At 28.4% G+C, this 16,237-nt stretch overlaps 1 protein-coding gene across 12 annotated transcripts in view; it reads left to right on the top strand.

The window, feature by feature from the left end:
* The window catches only part of LOC119600784, a 38,620-nt gene that overhangs the window by 5,451 nt on the left and 16,932 nt on the right, over nt 1-16,237 (top strand). For 8 of the 12 annotated variants that reach the window (XM_037951325.1, XM_037951320.1, XM_037951324.1 and 5 more), the window contains exon 3: nt 2,482-2,550. The exons of 3 other annotated variants lie outside the window; for them this stretch is intronic. In XM_037951325.1, coding sequence (XP_037807253.1) covers nt 2,482-2,550 — 69 coding nt within the window. Of the gene's footprint in view, nt 1-2,481; nt 2,551-8,512; nt 8,775-16,237 lie in introns of those variants that run through there. One more of the 12 variants, XM_037951328.1, reaches the window with a different exon arrangement.

Here is a 16,237-nt window from a genome sequence, read left to right as displayed (position 1 = left end):
ATATAAAAAATATAATTTAACATTGTTGCCCAAAAAAAAAAAATTATTTAAAATTATATAAAATCAGTTGAAGATATTGGGTCCCTGTTGGCTTGTATACTTTTTAGACCAGGCATGAAAAATTAAAAGACTATAGACTAGACTATAGACTAGACTATAGACTAGACTATAGACTAGACTATAGACTAGACTATAGACTAGACTATAGACTAGACTATAAACTAGACTATAGACTAGACTATAAATTAGACTATAAACTAGACTATAGACTAGACTATAGACTAGACTATAGACTAGACTATAGACTAGACTATAGACTAGACTATAGACTAGACTATAGACTAGACTATAGACTAGACTATAGACTAGACTATAGACTAGACTATAGACTAGACTATAGACTAGACTATAGACTAGACTATAGACTAGACTATAGACTAGACTATAGACTAGACTATAGACTAGACTATAGACTAGACTATAGACTAGACTATAGACTAGACTATAGACTAGACTATAGACTAGACTATAAACTAGACTATAGACTAGACTAGACTATAGACTAGACTATAAACTAGACTATAGACTAGACTAGACTATAGACTAGACTATAGACTAGACTATAGACTAGACTATAGACTAGACTATAGACTAGACTATAGACTAGACTATAGACTAGACTATAGACTAGACTATAGACTAGACTATAGACTAGACTATAGACTAGACTATAGACTAGACTATAGACTAGACTATAGACTAGACTATAGACTAGACTATAGACTAGACTATAGACTAGACTATAGACTAGACTATAGACTAGACTATAGACTAGACTATAGACTAGACTATAGACTAGACTATAGACTAGACTATAGACTAGACTATAGACTAGACTATAGACTAGACTATAGACTAGACTATAGACTAGACTATAGACTAGACTATAGACTAGACTATAGACTAGACTATAGACTAGACTATAGACTAGACTATAGACTAGACTATAGACTAGACTATAGACTAGACTATAGACTAGACTATAGACTAGACTATAGACTAGACTATAGACTAGACTATAGACTAGACTATAGACTAGACTATAGACTAGACTATAGACTAGACTATAGACTAGACTATAGACTAGACTATAGACTAGACTATAGACTAGACTATAGACTAGACTATAGACTAGACTATAGACTAGACTATAGACTAGACTATAGACTAGACTATAGACTAGACTATAGACTAGACTATAGACTAGACTATAGACTAGACTATAGACTAGACTATAGACTAGACTATAGACTAGACTATAGACTAGACTATAGACTAGACTATAGACTAGACTATAGACTAGACTATAGACTAGACTATAGACTAGACAATAGACTAGACTATAGACTATACTATAGACTAGACTATAGACTAGACTATAGACTAGACTATAGACTAGACTATAGAATGAATTGTATTCGGCATGTTCACGATAGTAATTTCGAATGAAATGAAAATTTCAAGGGAACAAAAATTTCACTTTTATTGGCGATAGGGCCTGAAAAACTCCCTCTATTAGACTTGTTTTATACCGGAAAATTGGAAAATGTAGGAAAAGTGGAAATTGAGAGAAAAAATATAGAGTATACATATTTGAAACGGCCTAAAATTTATTAAAAAACATGAATATTTCCCTAAAGATTTCTTTATGACCTTCAAAATAAAATTAAACCTGGTAGGCTAGTTTAGTAGACTTGCATATAGTCACGTCGTCAAAAGCATTTATATATTATTTAATCAGATAATATTTAAATCTTAAATTGCGTTATAAAGATACAGCGTACCACGCTGACTTAACATATTTCTATTAATATTAAAGAATTTTTAAGAAAATATTATTTAATAACTCTTATAAAATTTCCACTTTGCTCTATATTTTTACTTGATTAAAAGTTGCATTCTGACGATTATGTTATGGTTCACATTCTCAGATGTTGTCACCTGATAAACGAAATAAGTTTTTCTGTTTGTTTTTAAATGAAAACTCGTGTCGGAAGTCGATAAAAATCGGTGGTGATAGGAATTTTTTTTATTGTTGCTGAGTTAAAATTTTGATATAGTTATATCAGGGAAATAATTAATTATGTTTACTATATATAAATTTTTTCCAAACTTAAATAGGATGTAGATTTAACCAGTTCGAGCTAAACATACTGAAAATTTTAGTTTTACCAAGTCAGCATGGACTTAATAGAGCTGATATTTTTAAAATATGATGCATTAATTAAAATTTGAGTAATCTATCTATGAAATTTACAAAGACAACAAAATGTATCATAAGTGAATGCCTTTACTATAAAAAATATCCATCTTTGAGGAGTGATCCTTGTTGGATTTTCTCATTTTCAGATAACAACAATGTAATATGATTTTATTATTAATTTTTTTTAATTTTTCTCCACCTCCTCCTTCACCTTACAGGCTTGTCATGTATACACAGTACGGGTACATCATTGACAAGATTTTTAATTTGTATGGCACCAGTGATGGGTAAAGTTTATTATTATATCCTTTCTTCGTTCCCTTTTTAAATTGGTTAAAAAAAATCATATCGCTTTTGTTATTCACTGTATTGTGCAAAAACAACAAAATATTAACAAATGTTTGTTGTTGTCTTTCGTCGTTGCTGTCTCTTCATCAATATTAGAAATTCATAATTATTTGTTTGGTTTTATTTTTTTACATTATGAAAAAAAAATAAAAACAAAACAATTATTTGTTTTGTGCGTTTATCATCATAATCATCATTATTAAATATTATTATTGTTGTTATTGTTATGGTTGTAATGACGCTGGGGATGATCATTATTTATTATTAGTAATTAGTATTGGTATTATTTGTGATTTTCTTTTATCGTAATCGTCAGTCTGTCAGTTACAGTTGTTAGTTTTATTGTGCGAAAAAAACCAAACAAAACAAAACGAAAATATTTCATATAAATGTCAAAGGAACAATTTTTGCGTTGGTTGTATTGTTCTAATTTCCTTGTGGTGTGACGTCATTTGCATTTTCATTTCATCAAGTTTTTCTGTAGTGTTGTGCTCAAACATTTTGCCATCACCACCACCAACACCGCTAACTAAATGGGAAATGGAAACATTTGTTAGCAATAATTTCGTGAGACATTTTCATAAAAATAGTTTTAAAAATTCATTTTTGCATTCAGTTTTCTCATAATATTTATTTTTATGAAAAAATTTTAAACAAAAAATTTTACAGCAAAATATTCTAAAATAAAAAAAAAACTAAATATGTTGTATAACAACTGGAAATTATGTCAAGACATTTCAATAATTTTTTGCAACAGACACAATGATTTTTATTTAAAGTGTAAATTTTAGTCATAAATTAGATCTTTAAGTGAAAATTTAACAAAAAAAAAAAAAAAATACAATTTTTTGTAAAAATCTGTATTTTTAGTGAAAACTTAAATTTTAAGTGATTTTTAGTGAAAAATTGGATTGTAATAAAAAATCTGATTTCCCCAAAAAGAATTTAATTTTAAGTAAAAGGTCATTGATTTAAAAAAGTTAGTTTGTCTGCCAAAGTAGTTAGTTAGTTGGTTGGTTAGTTAGTTAGTTAGTTAGTAAGTTAGTTAGTTAGTAAGTTAGTTAGTTAGTTAGTTAGTTAGTTAGTTAGTTGGTAGTTAGTTAGTTAGTTAGTTAGTTAGTTAGTTAGTTAGTTAGTTAGTTAGTTAGTTAGTTAGTTAGTTAGTTAGTTAGTTAGTTAGTTAGTTAGTTAGTTAGTTAGTTAGTTAGTTAGTTAGTTAGTTAGTTAGTTAGTTCGTTAGTTCGTTAGTTAGTTCGTTAGTTCGTTAGTTAGTTAGTTCGTTAGTTAGTTAGTTAGTTAGTTAGTTAGTTAGTTAGTTAGTTAGTTAGTTGTTACGTCAAAACTGTGTCTCTGGTGGGAATCGAACCCAAGACCTTCAGTCTAGCAGACTAAACACTAATCACTATCACACCGGATACATCTAATCCATCACCATGTTACTTAGTGTTGCATATTTACAAGATCTATTGTAAATTACACCAATCAAAATCTCTTTTTAAATGAATATTTTGTGTTAATACGAAGAATGTCTTATATTTTATTCAACATAATGTTTCAAATATTCGATGGTTTAGGTCTTGCATATTTGCACGACCTATTTACACCAATACTTAGTTTTGAAAATCTAATGAAACGGTATAAATCACAGTTAATTATTATATATTTTTGTTAAATTTGATACGACTACAAGGCTAGCAAGAGTTGTTTACTATGAAGAGTAAATTCCACTATCATATGTCATATAAATTGGGCCGGTCTAATGTATAAAACAAATTACATATAAAAACATAATTGCGAATTATTAAAACACCAAGTTACACTTGGTTTATTGAGAAAATTATAGTGATTCTTTAATAATGTTAAAATAATTTAATAAATTTCAAAATTCAAACTCATAGTCCAAAATATATATAAAATAAAAAAATTGATTACAAATGAACTTTGTATTAATAAACATGTTAATACATATTATTCTATAGTATAAAACAAATATAGTAAATCGATTTAACATATAAATGTAACTTGTAAGTAATATACCGACACACACACACACATTTGTGTACAATTAAATCGTATTGAAGTCAAACTAAATTAACAAAGTTCAGTTGCGTTTAAATTAAAAGTATAAATTTTTATAAAAATAAATACATAACTAAATAACACACACTTAGTTTACATAATCAAAGCATTAAATTTACAAAAGAAGTTGTTTAACTGGAAATTTGTAATTATTATTTAATCATGGTGAACAAAAAGTAAATTTACTGACTGCAGACTTGTTTTTAATAACCAATAAATTGTGCACAATATTTATTTAATTTTTTTTTTATTTTTCCTCTCAAATTACTTATAAACGTACCATAGTACCAACTTTTGGACAATGGTACGGATCATTATGATGTGCTACTTTTATCAATTTACACTTTTAACACATTCAAACAAACACAAATAATATCTTAGAGATATAGATATGAATACTACACAGTATACTTAGATATAACATATATACACACACTCATACAAAAATGTTATACGAGTTTCATTCATTAGAGTATTTTGGCTAAAAGCTTCAATTAGATTGTGTTCAAATAAATATTAAAAATAATTTAAAACAAAATTTAGAATATCATCATACATATGTATGAATTTGTTAAATTTATTTTAAAGTGACTAATTTTGTTCGTGTATTTTGGGTGATTTGTTGATTGCATGTTGATTCCATTAGTTTAAATGATAATGATCTACCACTACTGCTGTTTAGGTCTTGATATTTTAGAAGTCAAGTTGTCGGTAGCAATTCTATGATGATGTTTAAAGTCAAATACGATTAGGGAAGATTATAGCAATAGAATAATAACATTCATTTATTTCTATTGTATTGGTGAGAAATAGTGTAAATATGTATGTTTATTTGTATGTAACTACACCGAGAGAAAAAATATTTTTTTATTTTAAATGGGTATTTTAAATCGATTAAAAACATATCAAAACATTGGTCGTGGATCCACAAACGTAAAATATTTTGGGTCCCTTTTAAGTTCTATATGATCTCAAGAACCTGATGTGATGGAGACATTCTGCCAGAATAACTGAATAATTAAAAAAGTCTGCTTAGATCCCTGGGATATAAATAAACAATATTGTATATCTGTGTAATCCTCTCCAATCCAATCGTTCAAATGCTAAAACTGTCAATTAAAAATCAAAACTTTCTCTGTGTAGATGAAATATTAAAAATAAATTTATTTTTAAATATTTATTTCATCAATTTCATTAACACATTGCAAAAATAATCATGCAAACAAAAAAACTAAGAAAAATTAAAAAATTCCAATCGATATCACAAATTTCGCTCATCAATTTCAGATTAATAGTCAATGTTCATATATTTAAAAGAGACATTAATAGTTGTTGCTTAAGGAATATAATTAGAACTTTTTCTATAATTTATTTGTTTGTCATAGTGAACATCTCACAAAGCTAAACAGATTAGGCCAACACTTTACTAAAACTTTTGCATATAAAATAAAAGTACCAATTTGGTACTTTTTTACAATGAACCAAAAATGTATTTTAACGCCACACAACTTAATACACAAACGTGCCAGTATTTACTAGCACACTGTTGAACACTACGAAAAATTGATAAAAATATATTCTGTAGTTTTGACCTTGTGCCAAAAGCTTGTGCTAAAGCATTTTCATATATTTTCTATGTTTAGAATGCTAGAAAGAAACAAAAATAAAATAAATATAAAAGAAAGAAAGAAAAAAATAAAACATAGAAAGTGTAGTTTTAGTACAAATGTTTTACAATTGTAGTTCTTTTTAATTGAGCATTCCATCAGATATAAAGAATAGCAATTCACTTTTTTGTATTTAAAGAACAGAAAATGTTAATAGGACCTAAGTACAAGAAATTGTTTTAAGTTTTTGTAAAAAAATTGCAATATTTTTCCTTTAATTTTGTAAATCGAACTCAATTTATTTTGTATACATTGTATGAAAATCAAACGTCTAAACAATTTTGCATTTAAAAATCAAGCAAGCAATACTTTAAAAAATTCTGAAAATTCAAGTAATTTGTGTTGAAAATTATTACGGAAATTTATTTTTTTTTCAATTTAAAAATTTAGAGAAAATTCGCATTTTTAGTGAACATTCGTACTTTTTTTTTAAACAATTTTCATTTTTAGTAAAATTTCAAATTTTTAGTGAAATTTGAGTTTTTAGTCAAAATTCCCAAGTATTGGTATAGACCTAACTATAGACTAAACTATAGACTAAACTATAGACTAGACTATAGACTAGACTATAGACTAGACTATAGACTAGACTATAGACTAGACTATAGACTAGACTATAGACTAGACTATAGACTAGACTATAGACTAGACTATAGACTAGACTATAGACTAGACTAGACTATAGACTAGACTATAGACTAGACTATAGACTAGACTATAGACTAGACTATAGACTAGACTATAGACTAGACTATAGACTAGACTATAGACTAGACTATAGACTAGACTATAGACTAGACTATAGACTAGACTATAGACTAGACTATAGACTAGACTAGACTATAGACTAGACTATAGACTAGACTATAGACTAGACTATAGACTAGACTATAGACTAGACTATAGACTAGCCTATAGACTAGCCTATGGACTAGACTATAGACTAGACTAGCCTATAGGCTAGCCTATAGACTGCATTCTATTACCTTAAGTAGTTAGTTTTTCAGTTTGAAAGGCCGGTATTCGTAGCCCACTATCGAGCCTGTTGTACGGCGCTTTACCAGAGTCTTTGATATGAATCGAACCCACGATCGATCTGATAGCCTAAAACACTACCAACTAAACTCCCGGAACAAGTTTCCAATAACTACAATATGCTTTGTAGAGGTACAAATTGCTCAACTTTGTAAATGTTTAAAAAAAATTGCAAACGTTTCTAATATATTCGCCAATCACTGTAGCGTTACAACACTTTTCAAATAAAAGCATGTGACGTTTATTATGACAACAATCAATTACTGCAAAATATATTTTTTTATACGCTCTCTCTTTTAATACACTACATTTAAAAAACAGTATATAAAGTTCTGTACAAAGCTAGGAATTATTCAAACAAGTGTTAAAGATTTCATAAAATTTATTAAGACAACAAGTGTTTAATTAATTATAATTTCTGAAATTAAGATAGAACCAACAGTCCACAACTGTTAAAACTAAAATATTAATCATATAGCAACAGGCTAAAAGTGTGCCCTAGAACAAGAAGTGTCATTATTTTTTTCGAGATAATCATGTCAAATGTTTATTTATACTTTAAGGTTCAGTCATAAATCACTCACTTGTTAAGACTCTTTAAACTAAAAAAAAAAATGATTATTTGAAGAGAATTATTTTACTGAGATTTTTATTTGCAAAAAAATAGAAATAAATATTATGAAGAAATAAAATCAAGTTATTAAACCCAACTGCCAATGGTTACACTCTAATAGTTTCGGAATAACTGGTAGAAATATGATTAGAAAAGCAATTGTTCGAGAGAGTGTAACTGTCTGCAAACACATGCAAATTTAAGTCAAGAATCTCAAAAGGTTTCGCTTTTGACGTATGATGTACATTTGACGGACAAAATATCAAAGACAGAATTATTTTTTATTTATTTACATTTTATTAGACGACTTCGGTTGGTTTTTTTTCAAATGAGAAAATAACGATTGTTCGATTTTTTTTTATTTATTTTTTTTACACAGCCATGATGAAGGTGTTGTTGGTAGCTTGTTGTTGTTTCTATTTTTTTTATTTCATTCAATTTGGTTGATACTGAATTTGAATTTGACTGTAGTTTTGTCTGGTCGCGTTAAAAAACTCAACAGTAGTACGTAAAACATGATTAAACGGTAAACATGTCGTGAAACGTACAAGTACAACTAACTAATTAACGTATTTAAACGAATTCGAATTTATTTTATTTTTAATTTCTTTTTTTTTTAATAATTGTCTCATTAAAAATAATATAATTTTTTAATATTATTGAGTTTTTTTATTTGTTGTAACAAATGTTAACATTTATTTTAATAATTCCATGGTTATTTGTTGTTAAATTATGATTTATATTTTCCTAAGTGTTGTTAATAATTACGGTAAGTGTTTGTTGTGATTACTCTGTTTATTATTGTTGTTAAAGGGAATTATTTTGCATAAAAACAGTAAAATAGTGGGAATTTATTCCATATAAATAGAGAGAGAGAGTGAAAAAAGATAAGCAAATATTTGTTGTTAAACAAATTTGGTACTTTGGAACTAATTTATAAATAAACACTGCAAATGCTTATGTAAATGTAATTAAGACTTTTTAATCAGTTATTTGTATTAATTTATTAAGGCTTTAAAAAGCACATGACCTCCTTAAGGGGGTTTTTCAATGCAGAAATTACATTGACAATATCTAAAAGATCTGCTATATCTTAAAGTTAAAATCTGATTTCTTATTCAATATGTAAGTAAAACCTTTAAAAGTGTTTTGGAACAAAAATACTAGCAAATCACTGAAATGGAACTTTTTTTGTTTAAAGATTTTCTAGATTACATTTTTTTCGAATGTGCAGAAACTAAAGCTTCAGTAAAAACGTGTATTATTGTACGGCTGATTAACCATGATGATGATGATGTTGTTTTTCCAAAGCAAAAGTATGAATTTGTTTAGTGTTATTTAGGCACGATTTTTTTGCGCAAAACCGTTTAATTATTTTTTTATTTATTTTCAAAAGGGGTGGTTTTAACCGACCTTGACTTTGAAATTGAAAACTTTTTAAGTTTTCCGAGAACATTCTATAGAGTAATTTTGTTATTTGTTTTATAATGTTGTGTAAAAAACAGATGTTTTGAAATAGCGTTTGTTGTTGTATAATCTCTAAATAAATAGGATTAGATGCCCCTATATTAAATGTTAATTGGCTAATGAAGTTTTTTCTAAACTTTGAATATCAATTTATAGTTACACGATTTCGATTTGTTTCTTTTGCATTAAAAGGCAACATTTGTGTCTCTGAAACAAAGCTTCAAAGCTTGAAAATCGACTGAAAACTATTAAACTTTTGACTATTTTAAAGTTAAAACTTGAGAAGTAGCGCCTTTTTCATTATTTTACTAGTATAAAGTATGTTAACGAAGTGATTGGGGAACACTAAAAGTATATTCGTACTCTTTGGACGGACTATAACGAAATGGATTATAAAAACCCCTGCATTCTTTTATTCACTTTGGTATGATAGTATTATCTTTGTTACGCTTGTATATATATATATATATATATATATATATATATATATATATATAAGTACCTTCTTAGTCTGTCGGAATGGACAACTTTATGATGGAATAGCAATTTAAATTCTGTCATACTGCGGCTGATCGTTTTCGATCTAGAAATTTGTTATCTTATGGTCTATGTGTGACATTGGTTTCAAATTGCGGAAAATGGATGCTTTCAAAATCATTGATAGCTGCCCATCAGTAATATCAAAACATTGGCAAGATTCATCCAAAAGCAGGGAATTGGGTACCATAGAAATTGAGGACGAGAGATCTTTAAGAAAAGTGTTGTATGTCAGTAATACAGATTGAACGCTTTAGAAGTTAATCATTTTTGCACTGAATCATTACTTGCGATTGAAAATGGAACCATTACAATAACTCGAAAAGATCCTATGTAAAACCGTCCAAGAAAAATATACATGGGCTAAGTAATGCTCAATATTTGTTGGGATCAAAAAGTTCAAATCTGGCCAGACTATTAAAAAGAAACTAGAACGAATGCAACAGATTCGTTTGAGGCAATCATTGGCTGAAAAACGCCCAGAATATGTGGTCAGACGTAACAGCATAATATTCCATGACAACACACACTTGTCTATTAAATACTATTGAGAAATAGGTGGCTGGGAAGTTTTGCCTCAACTGCCTCTTAGTCCAGACCTTGTTCCGTCCGATTACTATTTGTTTTCAACGATAAAAAACCTTCTTTTTTTGAAAAACCCACTAGCCTAATATTTCAAAATTTATTAAACCTAAAATGATTTAAAAATTATAAAAAAATTTAAACTTTAAAGGTTATTTATATTTACCAAATTGTAAACATTTAAATGTTATTATTTTCTTTAGAAATATAAATATAAATGATAAAATTGTCCAAAATTCGTTTTATTGAAAATAAAGACAGACGACCACCAACTGATCACAACAACCAAGCAGCCACTATGACGTATGATTAATATATAGACACATGTGTTTTGCATATATAAAATTTAAATAATCTTTATGTTTGTAGGTATGTGTTTATATATTGGCAAACCTACAATATACATACATATATTTTTTTAAAGAAATTAGAACATAATGTCTCTGACAATCAAAATAAAACAAACATTTATGTTTAAAATAAACACAATAATTTAGAACAAAACAAAAAATTAAAAAAATAGATTCAAATACAAATAAATGCGTAAATTTTATTAAAAGAAACAAACATGGGATTTGTTCATTGGCATTGAAATTTAAACAAAAAATGCCGATTGTTAACAAAAAAATACAAGATTTTATTGGCAATAAATTGTTTTTCTATTGCAAAACATTTAATTAAAACTTAAGATTAAGAAATAATAAATAAAATTGTTGTTTTTTAACAAAATTGTATAATAATAAAAATAGTTTCAATTCTATAATTGTTAACCACTCAATTGTATTTTTTTGTAGAAAAGGGATTGCATTAATAGTCCCATGTTTGGTTTACAATCAATTCTTTAATTAACTGTGCAGACTCGTTTGCTCTAGATAAAATATTGTCTAATGCAAATATTTATTTTGTTTTTGCTTTTATTTAAAAGTACACAAGCAATTTTGAAGAAATTTTTTTTTTGAATTTGCTAAATTTATAAATATAAATAAAAAATTAAGAAAAAAATCACTAATGGCTAAACGAACTGAATGAAAACAAGCAACAGAATGTGTGTACACAATTCAGAGTTTACAATTAATTAATTCAAATTGAATAAAAAATATAAATTACCGAATAAGATCAAGTTATTTTAAAATTTCGAATCATAATTACCCTAAGGAATTCGTGTATTTGTTGTTGATATCAAAGCTGAAATTCAGAACATAAGATCTGACGACTAATTCTAGTACATCTGCTGTGCTTAGAGCAAATGAAATTGTAATTTGTTTTTACACAAGTCCCTACCAGATGAACATTTTGAGATAAAATCTGCTCGACAATTCTAACTTTTCATATCGTAACACCTGTTTCTGATTATATCATATACTTGCTGTTGTTAGGATTAGGAAAAAAACCTAATTAATGTTTCCCATGTTTAGACAAAATAATACAAGGAAATATCGAAAAATTTTCTGTGTCGTCAAAAGGGGTGGGGAGTATTGTACGATATTGTGAGCTGGATACTATAATAGTCCATTGTCAGTTATGACTCTTTTTTAATTATTGCGAGAAAAGAGAATTGCCCATCTTTTGAGGCCAAGGATGAATCAATTCAATTTCGGATACCCTGTTTTGAGGTGAAGCATATCCTAGGGATCCAGGGACCGTTGTGCATAGATCGAAACAAATAGTAGCCGGACAGGGTAAGGCCTGGACTATGAAGTGGATGAGACAAAACATCCTCTGCCCTACGGGAACAGGTAGCCCATAGGGCAGAGTTTCGGACTTAGTCCTGTCCCGGTTATTGTAGAGGTACCTTCGAGGTGCTGTGGTTTTAAACCAAATTCGCGGGAAGAGGATGTTGGTTAAAATACTGAGACAGAGGAGTGACTGTGGGACTGGGCTTTGGAAATGAGTTGGTGTCAAGTGTATATGATACGGGATGGATGTAGGGGTATGCGGATCTTACTTATACCTAGAGTGAGTGTGTCGGATGTTTTTCTCAATAAAATAAAGACAGATGAATTAATGATGATGGATGTAAGATATCTTATGCAAGTAATACCAATATATTTTACAGTGTGTTCTGTGTAAGTAAGAGCAAGTCCTAAGTATACCGATTACGTATAAAATCTAAGTGCTGTTGCCGACTCAACGGAGACCATCCAATCTGCGTGGTTGTCTAAATTAAGCAACGGGACAGTATTGGTCAGTGATAAAATAGCTTTAGTACTTGAGCAAAGTGCTTATATATGGACCTTAAGAAGCACAAAGGTGCGGTGGTAAGTCATCTAATAACCTCACCCTGTGTTCACGTATAGCACTTTGACATATTTCATGTCTGGCCTGATGTTCTGCTAATTTTTCGACACATGCTCGCTTCAGACGAGTTAGTGGCATTCGGTACAAGTACCCTGTGATGGTATGACTACATTTTCAACAGTTCATGATCCCATTTCCATAACCATTGATACTTGACTTTAATGTTATGTGGATCTATATATAGAATGATTCTTTTGCATGGTTTCTTTAAGAAACCATGGACCGATTTTAAAAAAAATCAACAGGGTTTGTTCCAGTTCTTTTACTTACACTTAGGTTAATTGATTTAAGAAATGACTTATGTTATCATAAAAATAACCCCTTGCATTAATGTTGAAACTTACAGATCCACCGTTAAAAGAATAAGTTATTATAAAACTCTGATGTAAAGTAAAGTGACTAAACTCGATTATGGCATTAGCAGCAGTGACGGGGCAAAGATCATTCCCATAAAAACAAACATCAACCGCAGCAACAAAAACATTAAAGAAACTCAAGTGGCCATAGATCGGCTAAAGTTTTTCTTCTTCTACTTTATTACAGATTTATTTATTCTCTTTAAAATTATATTACTAACTAAAAAGAAAAAAGAGAAACAATAAAAGGCATTATTTTTATTTGAGTGTTGAGCTCTTGGTCGGAGCCCACCAATGCTAAATGAGTGCAAAGAATTTTGTTTAAAATAAATATTCTATCTAGTAGATATGTATGTAGAATGTATAGTACTTATTTTTTGTATTTTTCTAATAGATGTTGTTGTATAGAAACAAAACTAGAAACATATTTGGGGTCATACTGAAAAGAATATAAATTCAGTAGTTGAATTCTGCACGGTACGAGCGGTTTATATATATTGGCGAAGAAAACGAAAATCCGTAAATAGTTTTGTCCCCATTCAAATGAAAAGAAAAAATATATATATTTTGAAAATAAAATTAAGAAATTTTTAATTAAAAAAAAAAATAAGAAATAAATAAACATAAATATATTTAACTAATATAAATAGAAGAAGAAATATAACTAAATAATCATTTTCAATATTACAAAGAAGCACAGTACTACGTCAAGTTTTTTCCGGCTTTTGTATATTGTTTGTTTTACGTTTATTTGGGAAAATTGTGTTTGACTCATAAAATACAAGGTGAAAAATATTAGAAAATTTTAAAACACAAACAAAAAGAAACATAAAACATAAATCTGTTGTAATATAATTCAAAATTCAAGTATGTTTTAGTTACAGGGTCAAAGTAAACAACACAGCCCTCAGCAACTTATGCTAGCTGTTCAATATGTATTATTTTGTGGCCAGTGTTTGTCATTGTTATTTTTTTAAACAATTTTTCTTTTTAACAAAAATAGTCCATAAATTAAGTACTCGCCGCAAAGAAATTTTTAAAATTTTAGAACAAAAAAAAAAAAAAAAAATATATATATAAAATAAAAATTTCGTAATTGCTTTAGTGTTTAAAAGATTTTGGCTTAAATTCAAAATTTGTTTTTCATTTAGAGAAGAAATTTAAAATAAACATCAGTTTTATAGACGCAAAACACAACAACAACAACTACAATTTCATGTACATTTCACGCTTGTTATTTTTTTTTCTGTTCGACTTGTTTTTTTTTTTTTGTCTATTACTTGCACTATGGCAAGAGTTTATAAAATATTTTAGACATTTTATGGAATAAATATACTTATTTATATTAGTAATTATCATTCTATGGATTTTTGAATGCATGGTATGTCGTTAAGATTTGGACCTTGTTGTTTTCTTGTTTTTTAGAAAATACAAGAGTTGAGACTATGATCAATAACACAGTGATATACCGAAAATAAAACAATATCTAAATGATTTAGAGTAGGCCAATCTGATGCTATGGAATAGTTAAGACTTCGCACTAAAAATATATAAATTTTAAATTCTTGCCAAAAAATATGGAAGTACTTTCAACAGAATTACATTATAACCGCTTCGGAAGAGCTCATATATAACTTCAATGGAAGAGATGTGTTAAACTTCCAAAAAAATCTATACTTTATCGAATTATAGATTAAAGAGGCGGACAATTCACTAGAATTATTAACGTTTTACTTCACAGACATTTCCAGAATATTTCATTCGAACGGACATGGGTTGATCCTATTAGCTTAGTTTTATGGAAGGATGTATACTACAACAAATCCGAAGAATTGCCGAGAAATTTAGTTTCCTGGATGTAATTCCTAAGAATTTTTGAATCAGTGTTCATGAAGGTTCGTTCCCGAATAATATCACTCCCAAGATATTTGGATCAAATTTCGACGAAAGCCTGGCAATGTCAAAGAAAGTGTTGCAGATTTTCATTGTCTTCTCTACATGCTCTACATTCGTACGCTCGTTCAATTATGTATGTTTCCATTCCATTATTCCAAGTAGTCGGATAGGTACTTTATCGTCCATATTTTTCGCATTCCTCGAGTTCCCTTCCGTTTAACGCAATTTAGTGGCCAAGCAAGGTACCAATATGATGCAAAGCTCTCATCTGGAAGAGTATACGGTTTAGAATTAACTTTCCCACCTGATATCGCCACTGAACTTTAACCTTTCAAGATGATATACAACAGGTCAAATTTCAAATTAGAGTTAAAGAATATTCAGAAATGCTTTGACCATAGCTCATAATTTCGAGGTTAAATGTGAAATTCTCTTCAACCTAAACTTCATTACTTGATGATTTAATTTATTAATTTTTCTTTGCAGCACCGTGTGCTAATTACTTTTCTTATTAAAATGTTTGTCTTTTTGGCGAAAAAAAAACTTTGTATAAATTTGTATAATCGTCATACACATTTGGTTTTTGTCTTTCCTCACATCTTGTTTATCTCTCATTTATTTCGTCGTTGATTTTACCATACATACATTTCTCTCAGTGTAGTCACCCCATGAAAGTTGTATCTTATGTAATTTGAAGATGAAAAAACGCACCAAATAAATAGAAACTAGTACGTAATTATGTCTCAAAAATCATAATAAGAGACAAAGTTACTAAGAAACATCCTTTCATATCGCATACTCGTAGATACATTTATCTAAACGTTTACACATACTTATGTATGTCGTTGTATTTAGTCGATTTGCAGCCATTATGTATTTGTCTTTAATTGAACAATCATCTGAAAGTGATTATAAATGTGAATTTTACAATTATACATTAAATGAGCAATTTCTTATTGTTAATACAAAACTAAATTTAAGGATTTTTTATAAGTCTCATTTATAATCACTTTAAATTGTTGCTACCGTGTCCGTCCCCTCTCTCATTGAATTTTGTATTTCATTAATTTAATTATTTAAATCTTTAAATAATTTA

This window comes from Lucilia sericata, unplaced genomic scaffold, assembly GCF_015586225.1.
Source record: "Lucilia sericata isolate MDLA Ls3-8-SP2 unplaced genomic scaffold, ASM1558622v1 Contig000120F_arrow, whole genome shotgun sequence".
Lineage (NCBI taxonomy): Eukaryota > Metazoa > Arthropoda > Insecta > Diptera > Calliphoridae > Lucilia > Lucilia sericata.
This window is presented reverse-complemented; position numbering and strand designations above follow the sequence as displayed.